General features: G+C 41.9%; 1 protein-coding gene across 1 annotated transcript; it reads right to left on the minus strand.

Annotated features, from left to right (window-relative positions):
- Nucleotides 1-5,865: 5,865 nt before the first annotated feature.
- Nucleotides 5,866-16,950, minus strand: amt (aminomethyltransferase). The gene is made up of 9 exons (XM_014135160.2): nt 16,680-16,950; nt 11,786-11,953; nt 11,614-11,694; nt 11,393-11,524; nt 11,186-11,264; nt 8,072-8,217; nt 7,712-7,892; nt 7,466-7,621; nt 5,866-7,210 (listed from the first exon to the last, which is right to left on the minus strand). Exons 1-9 carry the CDS (start codon nt 16,845-16,847, stop codon nt 7,032-7,034), a joined length of 1,290 nt encoding a protein of 429 aa, XP_013990635.1. The 5' UTR covers nt 16,848-16,950; the 3' UTR covers nt 5,866-7,031.
- Between the last annotated feature and the right edge of the window lie 433 nt (nt 16,951-17,383).

Consider the following 17,383-nt stretch of genomic DNA (forward strand, 5'->3'; position numbering starts at 1 on the left):
TTCCTAATTCTGTACTACTAAGAAAAAACAAATCCCATTAACTTCTACCAAACCCTTCCCTCTTCAAACTTTTATTTAACTAGGCAAGTCAGTTAAGAACAAATTCTTATTTTCAATGAAGCCTAGGAACAGTGAGTTAACTGCCTGTTCAGGGGCAGAATGACTGATTTGTACCTTGGGGATTCGAACTTGCAACCTTTCGGTTACTGGTCCAACGCTCTAACCATGGCACGAACACTGGGCTATAATAAGAAGGTCAGGACTAGTAAAAGCACTAGTTCTAACAAATCCACCATCTTCTCCTGGGTAAGTGGTAACTGCTTTCAGACCAGGTAGATATATTAGGCAAAGCTGGGTGTTGTAGTCATATGATGATTCTCATTCAAGTGCCCAAAGCATGAATTCGTATTCGACTAAACTACAGTACCCACAACACCCGAAACAAATCAGCTGTTGGGGTCGCCCGAATATTTATTTATTTGTCAAACGAGCCAAACGAGTCAAACGAGCCTTACTTATGAGACATTTCGCAATGATGCAGAGTAAAAAAATAAGAAACATTGTCAAATCAAATTGTATTTTTCACATGCTTTGTAAACAGTAGGCGTAATCTAACAGTGAAATGCTTACTTACGGATCCTTTTCCAACAATGCAGAGTTCAAGATAAAGATACAAAGATTAAATAAAAATAGAAATAGTGACATGAGGAATAAATACACAGTGAATAACATTAACAAGTAAAAATAACATGGCTAAATATAGGGAGTACCATTCCAAGTCGACTTGCTGGGGCATGAGGTAATTGAGGTAGCTATGTACATATAGGTAGGGGTAAAGTGACTTGGCAATAAGATAGATAATAGACTGAGCTGTTGCAGAAGCGCATGTGGTGAGTGTGAAAATGTGAGTGTGGCGTCAGTATGCATGTGTGTGGATGTATGCGTGTGTTGGGGTGTAAGTAGAACAGTCTATGGCTTGGGTGGCTGGAAAAATATGGGGGGGCTTCCTCTGACACCGCCAGGTAGAGAGGTCCTGGATGGGAGGGAGCTGGGCCACAGTGATATACTGAGCCGTGCTCACCACCCTCTGTAGCTCCTTGCCTTGCCTTGCTGTTGCCATACCAAGCAGTGATGCAGCCAGTCAAGATGCTCTTAATGGTTCAGCTGTGGAATGTTTTGAGGATCTGAGGGCCCATGCCAAATGCCTGAAGGGGCACTATGTTGAGGGTCAGTGTGGCAGATGTGTTGTTACCTACCCTCACCACCTGAGGGCTGGCCTATCAGAAAGTCCAGGACCCAGTTGCAGAAGGAGGTGTTCAGTCCCAGGGTCCAGAGCTTGGTGATTAGCTTGGAGGGACTATGGTGTTGAACGCTGACCTGTAGTCAATGAACAGCATTCTCACATAGGTATTCCTCTTGTCCAGGTTGGAGAGAGCAGTGTGGAGTACAATAGAGATTGTGTCATCTGTGGATCTGTTGGGGCGGCATGGGAATTGGAGTGGGTCCAGGGTGTCTGGGATGATGGTGTTGATGTGAGCCATGACCAGTCTTTCAAAGCATTTCATGGTTACAGATGTGAGTGCTACAGGGCGATAGTCATTTAGGCAGGTTACCTTTCAGTTCTTAGAAACAGGTGGTCTGTTTGAAACATGTTGGGATTACAGACTGGGACAAGGAGATGTTGAAAATGAAGACACTTGCTCTGAGAACACGCTCTGGTATGCAAGTGTTAACCTGTTACTCACGTTGGCCACGGAGAGCGAGATCACACAGTCATACGTGACAGCAGGGGCTCTCATGCCTGGTTCAGTGTTGCTTGCCTCAAAGCAAGAATAGAAGGCATTCAGCTCATCTGGGAGGTTTGCGTCACTGGACAACTCACAGCTGGGTTTCCCTTTGTAATCTGTAATAGCCTGCAAATCCTGCCACATACGACGAGAGTCTGAGCCAGTGTGGTAAGATTCTATCTCAAATCATTCAAATCAAATGTTATTTGTCACATACACATGTTTAGCAGATGTTATTGCGGGTGTAGCGAAATGCTTGTGTTTCTAGCTCCAACAGTGCAGTTATATCTAACAATTCACAACAATACACACAATACACACAACCTTAAAGTAAAATAATTGAATAAGGAATATATAAATATTAGGATGACCAATGTCGGAGTGGCATAGACTAAATACAGTACAATAGAATACAGTATATACATATGAGATGAATAAAGCAAAAATATGTCAACATTTTTAAAGTGGCCAGTGATTTCAAGCTCTGCGGTTGCAGGTGGTGCTCTCAATTGTGCATCTGTAATAGTTTGTGAGGGTTTTAGGTGCCAAGCCAAATTTTTTCAGCCTCCTGAGGATGAAGAGGTGTTGTTGTGCCTTCTTCACCACACTGTCTGTGTAGGTGGACCATTTCAGATTGTCAGTGATGTGTATGCCAAGGAACTTCAAGCTTTCCACCTGCTCCACTGTGGTCTGGTCGATGAGGATAGGGGCGTGCTCACTCTGCTGTTTCTTGAAGTCCATGATCAGCTCCTTTGTTTTGTCGACATTGAGTGAGAGGTTATTTTCCTGGCACCACACTCCCAGGGCCAAACTTGATGATTGAGTTAGAGGCGTGCGTGGCCACGCAGTCATGAGTGAACAGGGAGTACAGGAGTTCGTTTCCCACGTGGGACCAGTACGGATTTTTTTTTTAATGAAATGTATGCATTCACTACTGTAAGTCGCTCTGGATAAGAGTGTCTGCTAAATTACTAAAATGTAAATGTAAGTCCAGGACCCAATTGTACAGGGTGTGGTTCAAACCCAGGGCCCCAAGCTTAATGATGAGCTTGGAGGGTACTATGGTGTTGAATGCTGAGCTATAGTCATTAGGTTCAGTTACCTTTGCTTTCTAAGGTACAGGAACAATGGTGGACATCTTGAAGCAAGTGGGGACAGCATACTGGGTTCAGGAATTAATTGAGTATGTCCGTAAACACTCCAGCCAGCTGGTCTGCGCATGCTCTGAGGATGCGGCTAGGGATGTCATCTGGGCCGGAACCTTGCGAGGGTTAACACGCTTAAATGTCTTACTCACATCGGCCACGGAGGAGAGCCCACAGTCCTTGGTAGCAGGCCGCGTTGGTGGCACTGTGTTATCCTCAAAGCGGGCGAAGAAGGTGTTTAGATTGTCCGGAAGCAAGATGTCGGTGTCCGCACGTGACTGGTTTTCCCTCTGTAGACCCTGCCACATACGTTTTGTGCCTGAGCCGTTGAATTGCGACTCCACTTTGTCTCTATACTGACGTTTTGCTTGTTTGATTGCCTTGCAGAGGGAATAACTCCACTGTTTGTATTCAGCCATATTCCCAGTCACCTTGCCATGGTTAAATGCAGTGGTTTGCGCTTTCAGTTTTGTGTGAATGCTGCCATCTATCTACGGTTTCTGGTTAGGGTAGGTTTTAATAGTCAGTGGGTACAACATCTCCTATACACTTCCTGATAAACTTAGTCACCTTATCCATGTATTCGTTGATGTTATTCTTAGAGGTTACCTGGAACATATCCCAGTCCGTGTGACCAAAACAATGTTGAAGCGTGGATTCCGATTGGTCAGACTAGTGTTGAATAGTCCTTAGCACGGGTACTTCCTGTTTAAGTTTTTGCCTATAGGAAGGGAGGAGCATTTGGAGTCGTGATCAGATTTGCCGAAGGGAGGGTGGAGGAGAGCCTTGTAGGCATTTTGAAAAGCTGAGTAGCAGTGGTCTAATGTGTTCTCAGAGCGGGTGCTACAGTCAATGTGTTGATAGAACTTCGGTTGCGTTTTCCTCAAATTTGCTTTGTTAAAATCCCCAGCTACAATAAATGCGGCCTCAGGATATGTGGTTTCCAGTTTGCATAAAGTCCAGTGAAGTTCTTTGACGGCTGTCGTGGTATTTGCTTGAGGGGGAATACACACAGCTGTGACTATAAACGAAGAGAATTCTCTTGGGAGGTAATACGGTCTGCATTTGATTGTGAGTTATTCTAGGTCGGGTGAAGAAAAGGACTTCAGTTTCTGTATGTTATCACCATCACACCATGAATGGTTAATCATGAAACATACACCCCCGCCTTTCTTCTTTCCGGAGAGTTCTTTATTTCTGTCTTCACAATATACTGAGAACCCAGCTGGCTGTATTGACAAAGACAGACAGTATATCCCGAGAGAGCCACGTTTCCGTGTAACAGAGTATGTTACAATCCCTGATGTCTCTCTGGAAGGAGATTCTCACCCTGAGCTCGTCTACCTTATTATCCAGAGACTGAACATTAGCGAGTAATATACTCGGAAGCGATGGATGGTGTGCGCGCCTCCTGAGTCGGAATAGAAGTCCACTCCGAATACCTCTTCGAATACCTCTTCTTCGCCAGTTGTGTTTTGGATCGGCCACTGGAATCAGTTCAATTGTCCTGGGGGGTACGAACAAAGAATCCAATTCGGGAAAGTCGTATTCCCGATCGTAATGCTGGTGAGTTACCGCCCTCAGCTCTCCAAAAGTTATTTCCGGCTGTATGTAATAACACAAACAAATTCCTGGGTTAATAATCTAAGAAATACCACACAAAAAAACTAAATACTGGAAAGTTGCTTAGGAGCTAGAAGCAGAGCTGCTCTATCTGCCAATGCCATCTAGTCCTATATTGATTTTTTTCCATGTTTGATGGCTCGTCGGAGGTCCTAGCGGGCTTTGTCTGTGTCCATGTCCTGTTCCTTGAAAGCAGTAGCACTAGCCTTTAGCCCGGCACTCATATTGCCTGTAATCCATGGATTTTGGTTAGCGTATGTACGGTCACTGTGGCGACAACGTCGTCAATGCACTAATTGATGAAGCCTGTGACTGATGTGGTAAAATCCTCAACGTTATCGGATGAATCCTTGAACATATTCCAGTCTGTGCTAGCGAAGCAGTCTTGTAGCTTAGCATCCGCTTCGTCAGACTACTTCTGTACTGAGCTCGTCACTTGTACTTCCTGTTTGAGTTTTTGCTTGTAAACAGGAAGCAGGAGGATGAGGTCATGATCTGATTTGCCGAAGGGAGGGCGATGGAGGCCCTTGTATGCATTTCTGTGGGTAGACGTGTTGGTAAAAGTGGGGAAAAACACATTTCAGTCTCCCAGTGTTAAAGTCTCCGTTCAAAAAAAACGTCTGGGTGAGCGTTTTCTTGTTTGTTTATGGCCCTGTACAGCTCGTTGAGTGCCTGCTTAGTGACATTCTCATTTTGTGGTGGGATGTAGACAGCAATTATTATTACAGATAAACTCTCTTGGTAGATAAAAAGGTCTGCAATTTAACATGAGGTATTCTAGTTCAGGTGAGCAAAAGCTTGAGACTTCCTTCACACTTGAAACACAGAGTTCACTGTGCGGTCACGACGAAGCATGGTGAAACACTCCAGTTTTATGTCCATATCACTTATCAACCAAGTTACTGAAAAGCATAAAATATTCATTTTTCACATCCCATCTTGTTGTCAAGTAACTGGACATTTGCCAATAAAACAGAGAGGAGTGCCGGACGATTTTCTCCATCTGACAAGGACTCCAGCCCCCCTTCTACTTGCCGGTCATAGGTGATAATGATGTGAGCTTTCTGTTCCAAAAAAGTAAGGATAAACACTAATAAAGTTACAAAATGGCAAAGTCGGGTTGGAGCACGTAAGATGTCGGCCATCTCCATCGGTGCCATCTGAACTGGTCTGTCTGGAGTTGTGGTGAGGAATGGGACTAACAATGAGAGCAGTTTTAAACTAGCAATACTTAAGCCTTTAATGGTTTTAGATATCCAGTTAATTATCCACACAAGTACACAAATAAGATACATGATAAAATAACAAAATAATGGGAAAATCGTGTTTAATAATTTGCAAACAACAAAATCTTGAATGTTAGAAAGACAATACACAGGGCATTAATCAGCAGTAAATACAGTAGTCCATACATTTTGGCAATTGTCAAACAACAGTGACAGATGTTTAACTTACATCTAGTGGAGTCATGTGACCTCCACATATGCAATGACAATTCTCCAAAGTTATGGTTTCCCCAACAAAGAGAAAGGTATAATATATTATGAATTACCCTGAATTCAAATATTTAATTCTATGTGAATTAGGACCTATATTACAAGGAAAATATGAGGGTATTAGATACAAACTACATCATTACCTTGCTATACAAATTAAGGCATTCACATGAACAAAAGTGAATATCAAAAACATTGAGACAATATTTAAATAGTAGAGGGGAGATGCAAGACCATGAGCACCTCTAAGGTACTTCACAGTAGTTACAAGCAAGGTATTGGATTTTGGCAACACATTACTGGATATATTGGTTAGTTTTAGTTTGTTGGGAATGTGACAACTAGGATCGTGGTACAAGCCTAAAGACAAAGTATCACAAAAGCAATTTGGAATCATATGAAGAGTTGTTTGTTCCTGCTGACATATAGTATTAAGTTAGCAATTAGTGAACATTAACACGTCATTGTGCCACTTAGCCTGAAAAAATGCAAGTTTAGATTGATACTATTCGACGGGAGAAAATGTTTTGCTCAGTAGTCCTGTAAACGTGACTTGCTCCTGTGTCTCTTGGTTTACATAGCACGTGTTGCTGCTTTTGCTGACTGGTCAGTGAGTTAGTGAGATCCCTGTCTTTCAAACCATATGGCTCATTCACACAACTCACTGTGGTCTAAAGACCACCAACAAGCTTCAGATAACAGGAGTGAAAAGCCTCATCCTCAAGAGTATAGCTGTATTTGTGTAGTTGAGTGGAGATTTGGGTGTAGGCAAGGCCACACACTCATAACCCATTCTCTATTGCTAAAGAAAGCCTTACAGTCCTGCAGGTTTGAGTGTCACTGCTCAAGGTAAACACAAGGGGGCAGCATTTGTTCTGATAGACTGATCTCTTTGTTGTCATTAGGAGGCAGTTGTCCGATCAGGGTACTTACTGTTCATAGGCTGATCTCATAAGCCAGGTGTCCATTGAAGGACAGATCTAATGGCCAGAGTAGTAGTTTGTAGGCACGAAGGGCATCTTGGTGACCACTGCCTTCACTGCCTTCTTCCTCACCTCCACCTGAATGGGAGTTCCATTCTTGGCATACGCCACATCCACGTAACCCATGGCAACGTTCTGCTTCAGGCAGGGGGAGGGGCAACCACTGGTGACCTCACCTGAAGAAAAAAAAAACTGATGAAAAGAAAGCTGAATCTAATCTCAACAGCAATCCACACACAGCTACATTTCTATGGAACAGTGTCACATTTGGGCCTAAATAACACTACAGTGTAGGCCTACTTACAAAGACAAACAATAACAGACAATCATCAGGCCTGGTATCCTGATCCTAAGTAGGCATAATCAAACTTTTACGTATGATTATTCAGATCTTGTATCTTGTAATAGCTAGTAGAGATCCTCTAACTGACCTATGATCTTTCCCTCTGGGCTGAGAATGGGGGTGTGCTGTCTGACAGGGGGTCCCGTGGACACCAAGCCCACACGCTTCCTCGTCGTTTTTGCCTTTATCTGGGGGACAATGATCTCAGCACCGGGGAAATCCTTCGCCTGACGACGCCGCTTCCCTGCAAGACAAACAACCCAATTGACTGACAGACAAGACAGACAAGACAGACAAGACAGACAGACACTATAAGGGAGTGTATAATAATGACCTATGGTCCACACCAGTGTCGCCTCCACAGGGGTGGTGGTCTCATCGATGTCGTTACCATAGAGACAGAGGCCTGCCTCCAGCCTCAGACTGTCTCGCGCCCCCAATCCGGCCAGCTTGACCTCACTGTTGGCCAACAGGCGCTCCGTCAGGGCTACCACACCAGATTTAGGCACTGAGATCTGAATAGGAGGATGAGGAGGAAATTACTAACACAATTTTGCAACACAACGAAAGAAACACATTCTTTTTTACAAATGCCAATTGCTTTCAGACAAAGGATTCTTGAAAGAAATGCACAGAGCACAGAAAAATATCCATCTCTACTGAAGTACAAAGAAAAAGAGAGTGAAAGGCACACCTCCACTCCGTCTTCTCCAGTGTAGCCACAGCGGGTCACCCTGCAGCCCTGGATCCCAAACACAGTGGCCAGAGTGCTGGTCATAAAGGTCAACTTGCTGAGGTCATCTGTCAATCCCGGCTGGAGCACCTTGGACATGGAGGGACCTGAGGTGGACATGTACAGGGTCATATTCTTTAGTACACATAGCAGCAAAATGATTTGCAACGGAAAACGAAAATATCTTATGGGACAAGTTCAGGTAGTTCCTCCCTGTTTCTGTTGGGTACCTAATGAATACGACCAAGGTCAAATCAAATCAACGTTTATTTGTCACATGCGCCGAATACAACAGGTGTAGACCTTACCATGAAATGCTTACTTACAAGCTCTTAACCAACAATGCTGTTGAAGAAATAGAGTTAAGAAAATATTTATTAAATAAAATTCATGGCCGATTAATTAGGGCCGATCTCGGGTTTTCATAACAATTGGTTATCTGCATTTTTGGACGCCGATTATGGCCGATTACATTGCACTCCACGAGGAAACTGCGTGGCAGGCTGACCACCTGTTACGCGAGTGCAGCAAGGAGCCAAAGTAAATTGCTGGCTAGCATTAAACTTAGCTTATAAAAAACAATCAATCTTCACGTAATCACTAGTTAACTATACACGGTTGATGATATTACTAGGTTATATAGCTTGTCCTGCGTTGCATATAATCATTGCGGTGCCTGTTAATTTATCATCGAATCACAGCCTACTCCGCCAATTGGGGGATGATTTAAAAAAAGCGCATTCGTGAAAAAAGCACAATCGTTGCACGAATGTACCTAACCATAAACATCAATGCCTTTCTTAAAATCAATACACAGAAGTATATTTTTTTAAACCTGCATATTTAGTTAAAAGAAATTCATGTTAGCAGGCAATATTAACTAGGAAAATTGTGTCACTTCTCTTGCGTTCATTGCACGCAGACTCAGGGTATACACAACAGTTTGGGTCGCCTGGCTCATTGCGAACTAATTTGCCAGAATTTGCCATAAATATGACATAACATTGAAGGTTGTGCAATGTAACAGCAATATTTAGACTTAGGGATGCCACCCGTTTGATAAAATACGAAACGGTTCCGTAATTCACTGAAAGAATAAACGTTTTGTTTTCAAAATTATAGTTTACGGATTTTACCATATTAATGACGAAAGGCTCGTATTTCTGTGTTTATTATGTTATAATTAAGTCTATGATTTGATAATTGATAGAGCAGTCTGACTGAGCAGGCCCGTAAGGCTCGTAAGCATTCATTCAAACTTTACTGCATTTGCCAGCAGCTCTTAGCAATGCTTGAAGCACAGCGCTGTTTATGACTTCAAGCCTATCAACTCCTGAGATTAGGCTGGCAATGCTAAAGTACCTATTAGAACATCCAATAGTCAAAGGTATATGAAATACAAATGGTAGAGAGAGAAATAGTCGACGTGTAATAATTCCTATAATAACTACAACCTAAAACTTCTTAACTGGGAATATTGAAGAACTGGGAATATTGAACCACCAGCTTTCATATGTTCTGAGCAAGGAACTTAAACGTTACCATAAATTCCGGACTATAAGCCGCAACTTTTTTCCCACGCTTTGAACTTCGCGGCTTAAACAATGACGCGGCTAATATATGGATTTTTCCCTCTTTCAAATTTGTGGGTCCTGACAGCGTGGAGCATTGTCAAAAAATCCACTATCATCAACGGGTTTCGAAAGGCTGGACTGCTGCGTGTTGAAGAGGGCTCAATGGGGGATTTGCCTCCGGATGAAAGTGACGAGAGCGACAATGAAAACGATCCAATATCGGATGAAGCAATTCTGAGGCTATTCAACTCCGACACCGAAGGAGATGGTTTCAGTGCACAGGAGGAGGAAGATAGTGACCAATGACTTTCTTGTTAGGCTACTGTTTACTGCTAATTTTTTATTTTTTGTTACAAGCCGTGTTTCATTAAAGCCTATTTATTTTTGTTACAAGCCGTGTTTCGTTAAAGCCTATTTATTTTTGTTACAAGCCGTGCTTCGTTAAAGCCTATTTATTTTTGTTACAAGCCGTGCTTCGTTAAAGCCTATTTATTTTTGTTACAAGCCGTGTTTCGTTAAAGCCTATTTATTTTTGTTACAAGCCGTGTTTCGTTAAAGCCTGTGTAAAGTTCATTTGTTTCAATGTACCGGTAGGCACCTGCGGCTTATAGACATGTGCGGCTTATTTATGTTCAAACTAATATATTTTTTTTAATTCAGTGGGTGCGGCTTATATTCAGGTGCGCTTAATAGTCCGGAAATTACGGTAGTTTTTTTACATGGCACATATTGCACTTTTACTTTCTTCTCCAACACTGTGTTTTTGCATTATTTAAACCAAATTGAGCATGTTTTATTATTTATTTGTGACTAAATAGATTTTATTTATGTATAATATTAAGTTAAAATAAAAGTGTTCATTGTTAATTCAGTATTGTTGTAATAGTCATTATTACAAATATATATATATATATATATATTTTAGTAATAATCATTTAGTAACCAAAAAAGTGTTAAACAAATGAAAATATATTTTATATTTGAGGTCCTTCAAAGTAGCCACCCTTCGCCTTGATGATTTTTCAACGGCGATACCGATTATTGGAGGACCAAAAAAAGCAGATACCGATTAAATCGGCTGATTTTTATATATATATATATATATATATATATATAAATAAATCAGCTGATTAATCGGTTTCCGCTTTTTTTGGTCCTCCGATAATCGGCCGACCTCTAAAAGTGACCATGCATAGATAATAAACAGCGGGTAGCAGCAGTGTAAAAACAAAAAGGGGGGGGTACTTTCATCAATGCAAAGGGTCATCAAGGTGAAGGGTGGCTACTTTGAAGGACCTCAAATATAAAATATATTTTCATTTGTTTAACACTTTTTTGGTTACTAAATGATTCCATATGTGTTATTTCATTGATGTCTTCACTATTATTCTACAATGTAGAAAATAGTAAAAATAAAGAAAACTTTTGAATGAGTATGTGTCCAAACTTTTAACTGGTACTGTATATTGAGTAGAACTGACGTTGCCATAAGAGAACTTACCTTGAACGGCAATCAGACATTCCTCCAGAAACTCCAGCTCCACATCGTGACCTGCTGCTTTGAACTTGGCTAGTCTAGCCTACATTAACACAGAAAGGATCAGATATATGAAACACAAACAGACATGACATTTCATCAAAGCATTACAAATCCATCCAAAACTTGGAATGATGGTCGTTAAACACATGAGGTTTGTGGACTACTGACCTTCATGTTGGCAGAGTCCTTGTCTGCACAGCCAGCATTGGACACCACGTAGAGGTAGCCTTGGTCTGTCTTGGTGACGATAAGATCATCATTTATTCCTCCCTTGTCATTGGTGAAGAGGGTGAGCGTGCCCTGGAGATAAAAGTGTGAGAAGAGTGTGTCGGTGTGTGGGAGAATTAAGTGCATGCGCGTGTGTCTTTGCTTGCAGGCATTTGTCTCACCTGGTTGTCCTTCAGCTCTGCTATATCTCCAACGATCATAGACTCTATAAACTTGACTCTGTCTCTTCCGTGGACTTTGCTCTGTTTGAGAGACACACAACGGATGGTATAGCCAATACAATGAGCACACAATATCTAACCATGCAAATTTGCTAAATGAAATCCCTCTCACCTGTAGCATGTGGCTGACGTCGAAGATGGAGCAGTGCTGGCGAGTGTGCATATGGGAGTGGATGTGGCTGTCTTTGTACTGGACAGGCATGCTCCAGCCAGCAAACTCCACCATCTTACCCCCCTGGTCCCGATGGAAGTCAAACAGAGCTGTCTTCCTCATAGAGGCCTGGCTCAGGAAGAAAACACTCTGTCATTATTGTTGAAAACATATGCTGCCACACTGCTGTACCGTCATTACTGTAATGGTTTCAGTAATGTAAAAGTCATAGCCTGGTCGCCAGTCTGTTTCTGCCCTCCTGCCAACTTCTTATGGTATTGGCATGCCAATGGAGTAGACAAAAGCACAAACAGATCTGGGACCAGACTAGTAAAGGCATGGAAGTTCATGTAATTCATGTAACTGATTCATACAACTGATTGTCCTATCATTGTAGGTGAGAACTCATTAGTGTGAAGAGGGCAACAGCAGGTCTGACTTGAAATATTAATGTTTTCATCATAACCATAACAAATGCAGGTCCTATAATAGATAACAGTATTAACGTTGGTGATAAATTTGCCTCTTTCAACAGCCGCAGTGTGCAGTATAAGTCTGGTGTGCGATATAAATACAATGTACCCAAGTTATTATGCAGACTTCTTCTACTACAACCAGTCACTTTTAACCTTTAACCCAGCCACTGCTTGCTCTTATCAGTGAGCCATGCACTTTGGGGGCCGATGTTGGCCTGCTTACAGGTCTAGTATTTTGTGAAACAAGTCCAAAGTCATCTCTCTCGCTCTCTCTCTGCGTAGTCTAAACGAACACTGCTAACTAATCTCTACTGCTTGATGGGAACGATGTGCTAAGTGTTCAGGGTGCCTACCTGTTCTTATTCATCTACTGTAAAGAGTGAACAATAGGCATACATACACTGCCTTCGGAAAGTATTCAGACCCCTTGACTTTTTCCACATTTTGTTACATTACAGCTAGGGTTGCACATTTTGGGGAATATTCAGAGGTGGAAACTTTCAGCGGGAATTAACGTAAATATATGCAAATTAATATGAATACCATTTAAATGTAGATGTTTTTGCATTGGATATATTTACCATATCATATAGAGACAGAAATATAAACCTTTTACCTTATCATAAGAAGACATAATTGCAAATGATTAAATCCTTCCAATAGAAATTTTAAAAAACTATTTAGTTACGAATTGAACTTCAATTAAATGAGTTGACTCTTCACATGGGATGATTTCACTGAACAACAAAAGAAAGGGAATATTGAATGATCCCCAATGATCCATCGCATCTCCCAAAAACGTTTTCAACATACATCCGTAAAATGATAGTCTAGAAACTAAAGCTTTGGTTGTCTTCCTCTCAGGCTTCCATGTCTTCTCCATGGACCTCCTCAATGTCCACCTCTTGAACATCAGACTCTGAGGCCTCATCTTCACTGTCACTTTCCAACTGTGTTGAGGATGGCTCGTTGTCAGGCTCAAAAAGCCTAACATTTGCCCGGATGGCCACCAAATTTTCAACTCTTGTATTGGTCAGCCTGTTGTGTGCTTTGGTGTGTGTGTTCCCAAACAAGGACTAGTTACGCTCTGAGGCTGCTGATGTTGGTGGGATTTGAAAGATGATGGAGGCAACAGGGGAAAGAGCCTCAGATCCATAAAGTCCCTTCCACCAGGTGGCTGAACATCAGACAGGATTGAATTGTCTCCCTCAATCCGTGCAATGGCTACTGCTATAGGTTTCAGGAGTTTCAGGCTGCTTACCACTCTCCCAAAATACATCATCCAGGAGGATCCTCTTGATGGGGCTGTCCATATCAGCAGACTGTGATATGGCCATTTCTTGGAGACTCCTTCCCCTCCAGGAGACTGTCAAACATGATGACACCACCACCCCAACGGGTGTTGCTGGGCAACTTCAATGTGGTGCTCTTATTCTTCTCACTTTGCATGGTGAGGTAGATTACTGCTATAACTTGATGACCCTTCACATACCTAACCATTTCCTTGGCTCTCTTGTAGAGTGTATCCATTGTTTTCAGTGCCATGATGTCATTGAGGAGCAGATTCAATGCATGAGCAGCACAACCAATGGGTGTTATGTGAGGGTAGGACTCCTCCACTTTAGACCAAGCAGCCTTCATGTTCGCAGCATTGTCTGTCACCAGTGCAAATACCTTCTGTGGTCCAAGGTCATTGATGACTGCCTTCAGCCCATCTGCAATGTAGAGACCGGTGTGTCTGTTGTCCCTTGTGTCTGTGCTCTTGTAGAATACTGGTTGAGGGGTGGATATGATGTAGTTAATTATTCCTTGCCCACAAACATTCGACTACCCATCAGAGATGATTGCAATACAGTCTGCTTTCTCTATGATTTGCTTGACATTCACTTGAACTCTGTTGAACTCTGCATCCAGCAAATGAGTAGATAAAGCATGTCTGGTTGGAGTGCTGTATGCTGGGCGAAGAACATTCAGAAATCTCTTCCAATACACATTGCCTGTGAGTATGCGGCGAACCAGTTGCATACACAGCTTGTGCAAGACATTCATCAGCATTTCTCTGACTAAGTTCCTCCAGTGAGTCAAAAAAACCTCTGATTCCAGGAGGACCATGAGCTGTTGCTATCGATAAGGTGTCTGATTCATCATTTTCACCTCTAATAGATGTAGAGGGACTTTTGTCAGAGGTTGCTTGTTGTGAGCGCTGAGGGAACTTTATGCACTTGGCCAGATGATTCTGCATCTTTGTTGCATTCTTCGCACATGATTTGGCACTGTATTCGCAAATGTACACAGCTTTTCCTTCTACATTAGCTGCAGTGAAATGTCTCCACACATCAGATAGTGCCCGTGGCATTTTCCTGTAAAGATTAGAGAAAGAAATAGTAAAAAAATAAACAATTCCATGTACAGATAAATAGTTAAGCAGTTTGATTAAACAACTCCTTTGTAAGATAAATGTTTTAAAATGAAACATGTATGGCAACAGGTGAATTAACACTCCTCAGTTAGCAGGCTCAAGCAAGCTCAAAACCACATGGTAGCAAAAACTAACCAGCAGAAATTGTTAACAAATTAGAAATGATTTAAACACTGTAGGCTACTATTTACTAGTTAACAAAAAATCATGTGTCATGTAAAATATATTCACCCCACCCAGTATTGTACTCAAAACTTACCAGAAAGCATGTAAAATTGATTAAAATTGATTAAAATTTAAATAAATCTCTGCATTCTACACACAATACCCCATAACGACAAAGCAAAAATGATTAGGATTATTAAATTAAAGGATTAATACCTTATTTACATAAGTATTCAGCCCCTTTGCTATGAGACTCGAAATTGAGCTCAGGTGCATCATGATTTCATTGATCATCCTTGAGATGTTTCTACAACTTGATTGGAGTCCACCTGTGGTAAATTCTATTGATTGGACATGAGTTGGAAGGGCACACACCTGTCTATATAAGGTCCCACAGTTGACAGTGCATGTCACAACAAAAACCAAGCCATGAGGTCGAAGGAATTGTCCATAGAGCTCTGAGACAGGATTGAGTCGAGGCACAGATCTGGGGAAGGTTACCAAAAAATGTCTGCAGCATTGAAGGTCAGCAAGAACACAGTGGCATCCATCATTCTTAAATGGAAGTTGTTTGGAACCATCAAGATTCTTCCTAGAGCTGGTCGCCCGGCCAAACAGAGCAATCAGGGCCTTGGTCAGAGAGATGAATAGTGCAAAGTACAGAGAGATCCTTGATGAAAACCTGCTCCAGAGCGTTCAGGACCTCAGACTTGGGCGAAGGACAATGACCCTAAGCCCACTGACAAGACAACGCAGGAGTGGCTGCGGGACAAGTCTCTGAATGTCCTTGAGTGGGCCAACCAGAGCCCAGACTTAAAACCGATCTAATATCTCTGAAGAGACTTGAAAATAGCTGTGCAGCAACACTCCCCATCCAACCTGACCGAACTTGAGCAGATCTGCAGAGAAGAATGGGAGAAACTCCCCAAATACAGGTGTGTCAAGCTTGTATTGGCACACCTGTACAACAACGATGATTTAATCAATTTTAGAACAAGGCTGTAACCTACCAAAATGTGGAAAAAGTCAAGGGATATGAATACTTCCTGAAGGCACTGTACATTCTTTACTACTGTAAATGGCAGCGCGAGGCGTAAACAAGGTCTTAATAAAATACTATATCCCACTCTGAAGTGATTAACATCAACCTCAAACTGTTTCAAATGGATAGTAACAGTCCAAGGTCCATTCCTGTAAAGAATCCTGACCTGCAGTGGGCCAAGACATTACACTACACTACATTTGACAGTAAATCAGGAAGTCTTCAGCAGCCTAAACTATTCAATGAAATCTCACTAGAACCGAGAAGAGTATGAATGGAAGATGGTGTTCATTCAATAGACTAGTTCTAGAGATGGGGGATCTGAGGCAGACCTATCTATACCCTGACAAGCCACTCATGCTTTTAATAAAACCATAATCTGCAGCAGCCAGTCAAGCGAGGTGATCTGTGCGGGCTCGGGGGCATTCTGCGGGGACAGATGTAGATTTGATTTGCATGACCAAGCGTGCCACAAATTAGAGGAGCAAATGGGCAAGCGCAATATGATCGCCGTTCTGTCATATTGCAATAGCTTATGCATCAAAATAAGAACAAAATCGAGGTTTGACGACTAAATACATATAAAACATATGAAAAAATAAACAAATTACGTTCTGAAGGATCTGAAACAATAAATATTCAATATTTCCCAGCACTACGCCAACTGCATGGACAAATCCCTTAGAATTGCTACGTTTTGGGTCGGTTTTAGTGAGCAGCAGGAATTTGTCCTCGAGGTTGATAGAACAGTACCTCTGAACTTGAAGCATGCCTCTCCTGCCTCCCCGCTATTCCGAGTCCAACGCCACGTACACACTCCCTCGGAACTCGGAAACCGAATCCGAACCCGCGGCCGCCAGATAGAATCCGAGTCCACATCGTATATTCCTTGCAGACGAGATCCAAAACTTCACGTAACATAAACACCTCGCTGTCGTCAACAGTTTGGACTCCGCACTCCGAATTGTGCTTTCTCTGTAAAACAGCGACCCTGGCCACAGCAATGTATTTCGGGAAATGTAGTTGATGAAATTACACATTTTTCAAACATTGTTGGAAAACTCACTACACAGGCAGGCCTGTTTGTTGCACATGTTCTGTGTCAATACTAAATGTTGCTGTCATATGAACAAATAAATATATTCTCAACTATTTGTTTCTACACTTTTCTTCATTTTTTCTTTCTTTCGGTCTTTCTTTCATTCTTTCTTTTTTCTTTCTTTCTATACATACATATTATGCATAGCCTGTTGCAAGTATATTCTGCATAGCCTATTGCAAGTGTTTATGATGTAATAACAAGCAAAATGTTCACACAAATGCTCTGTAACATATCTTATTGTCATTACCTATATTTAAACATGTCCATAGGCCTACTGTCAGAGTACACTTTGAAAACACAACAATTTCTGTCATGGCAAAGATAGTACACTGAAGTCTCGCTATGTGACAGTCTG

This window comes from Salmo salar, chromosome ssa13 (genome assembly GCF_905237065.1).
Source record: "Salmo salar chromosome ssa13, Ssal_v3.1, whole genome shotgun sequence".
NCBI lineage: Eukaryota > Metazoa > Chordata > Actinopteri > Salmoniformes > Salmonidae > Salmo > Salmo salar.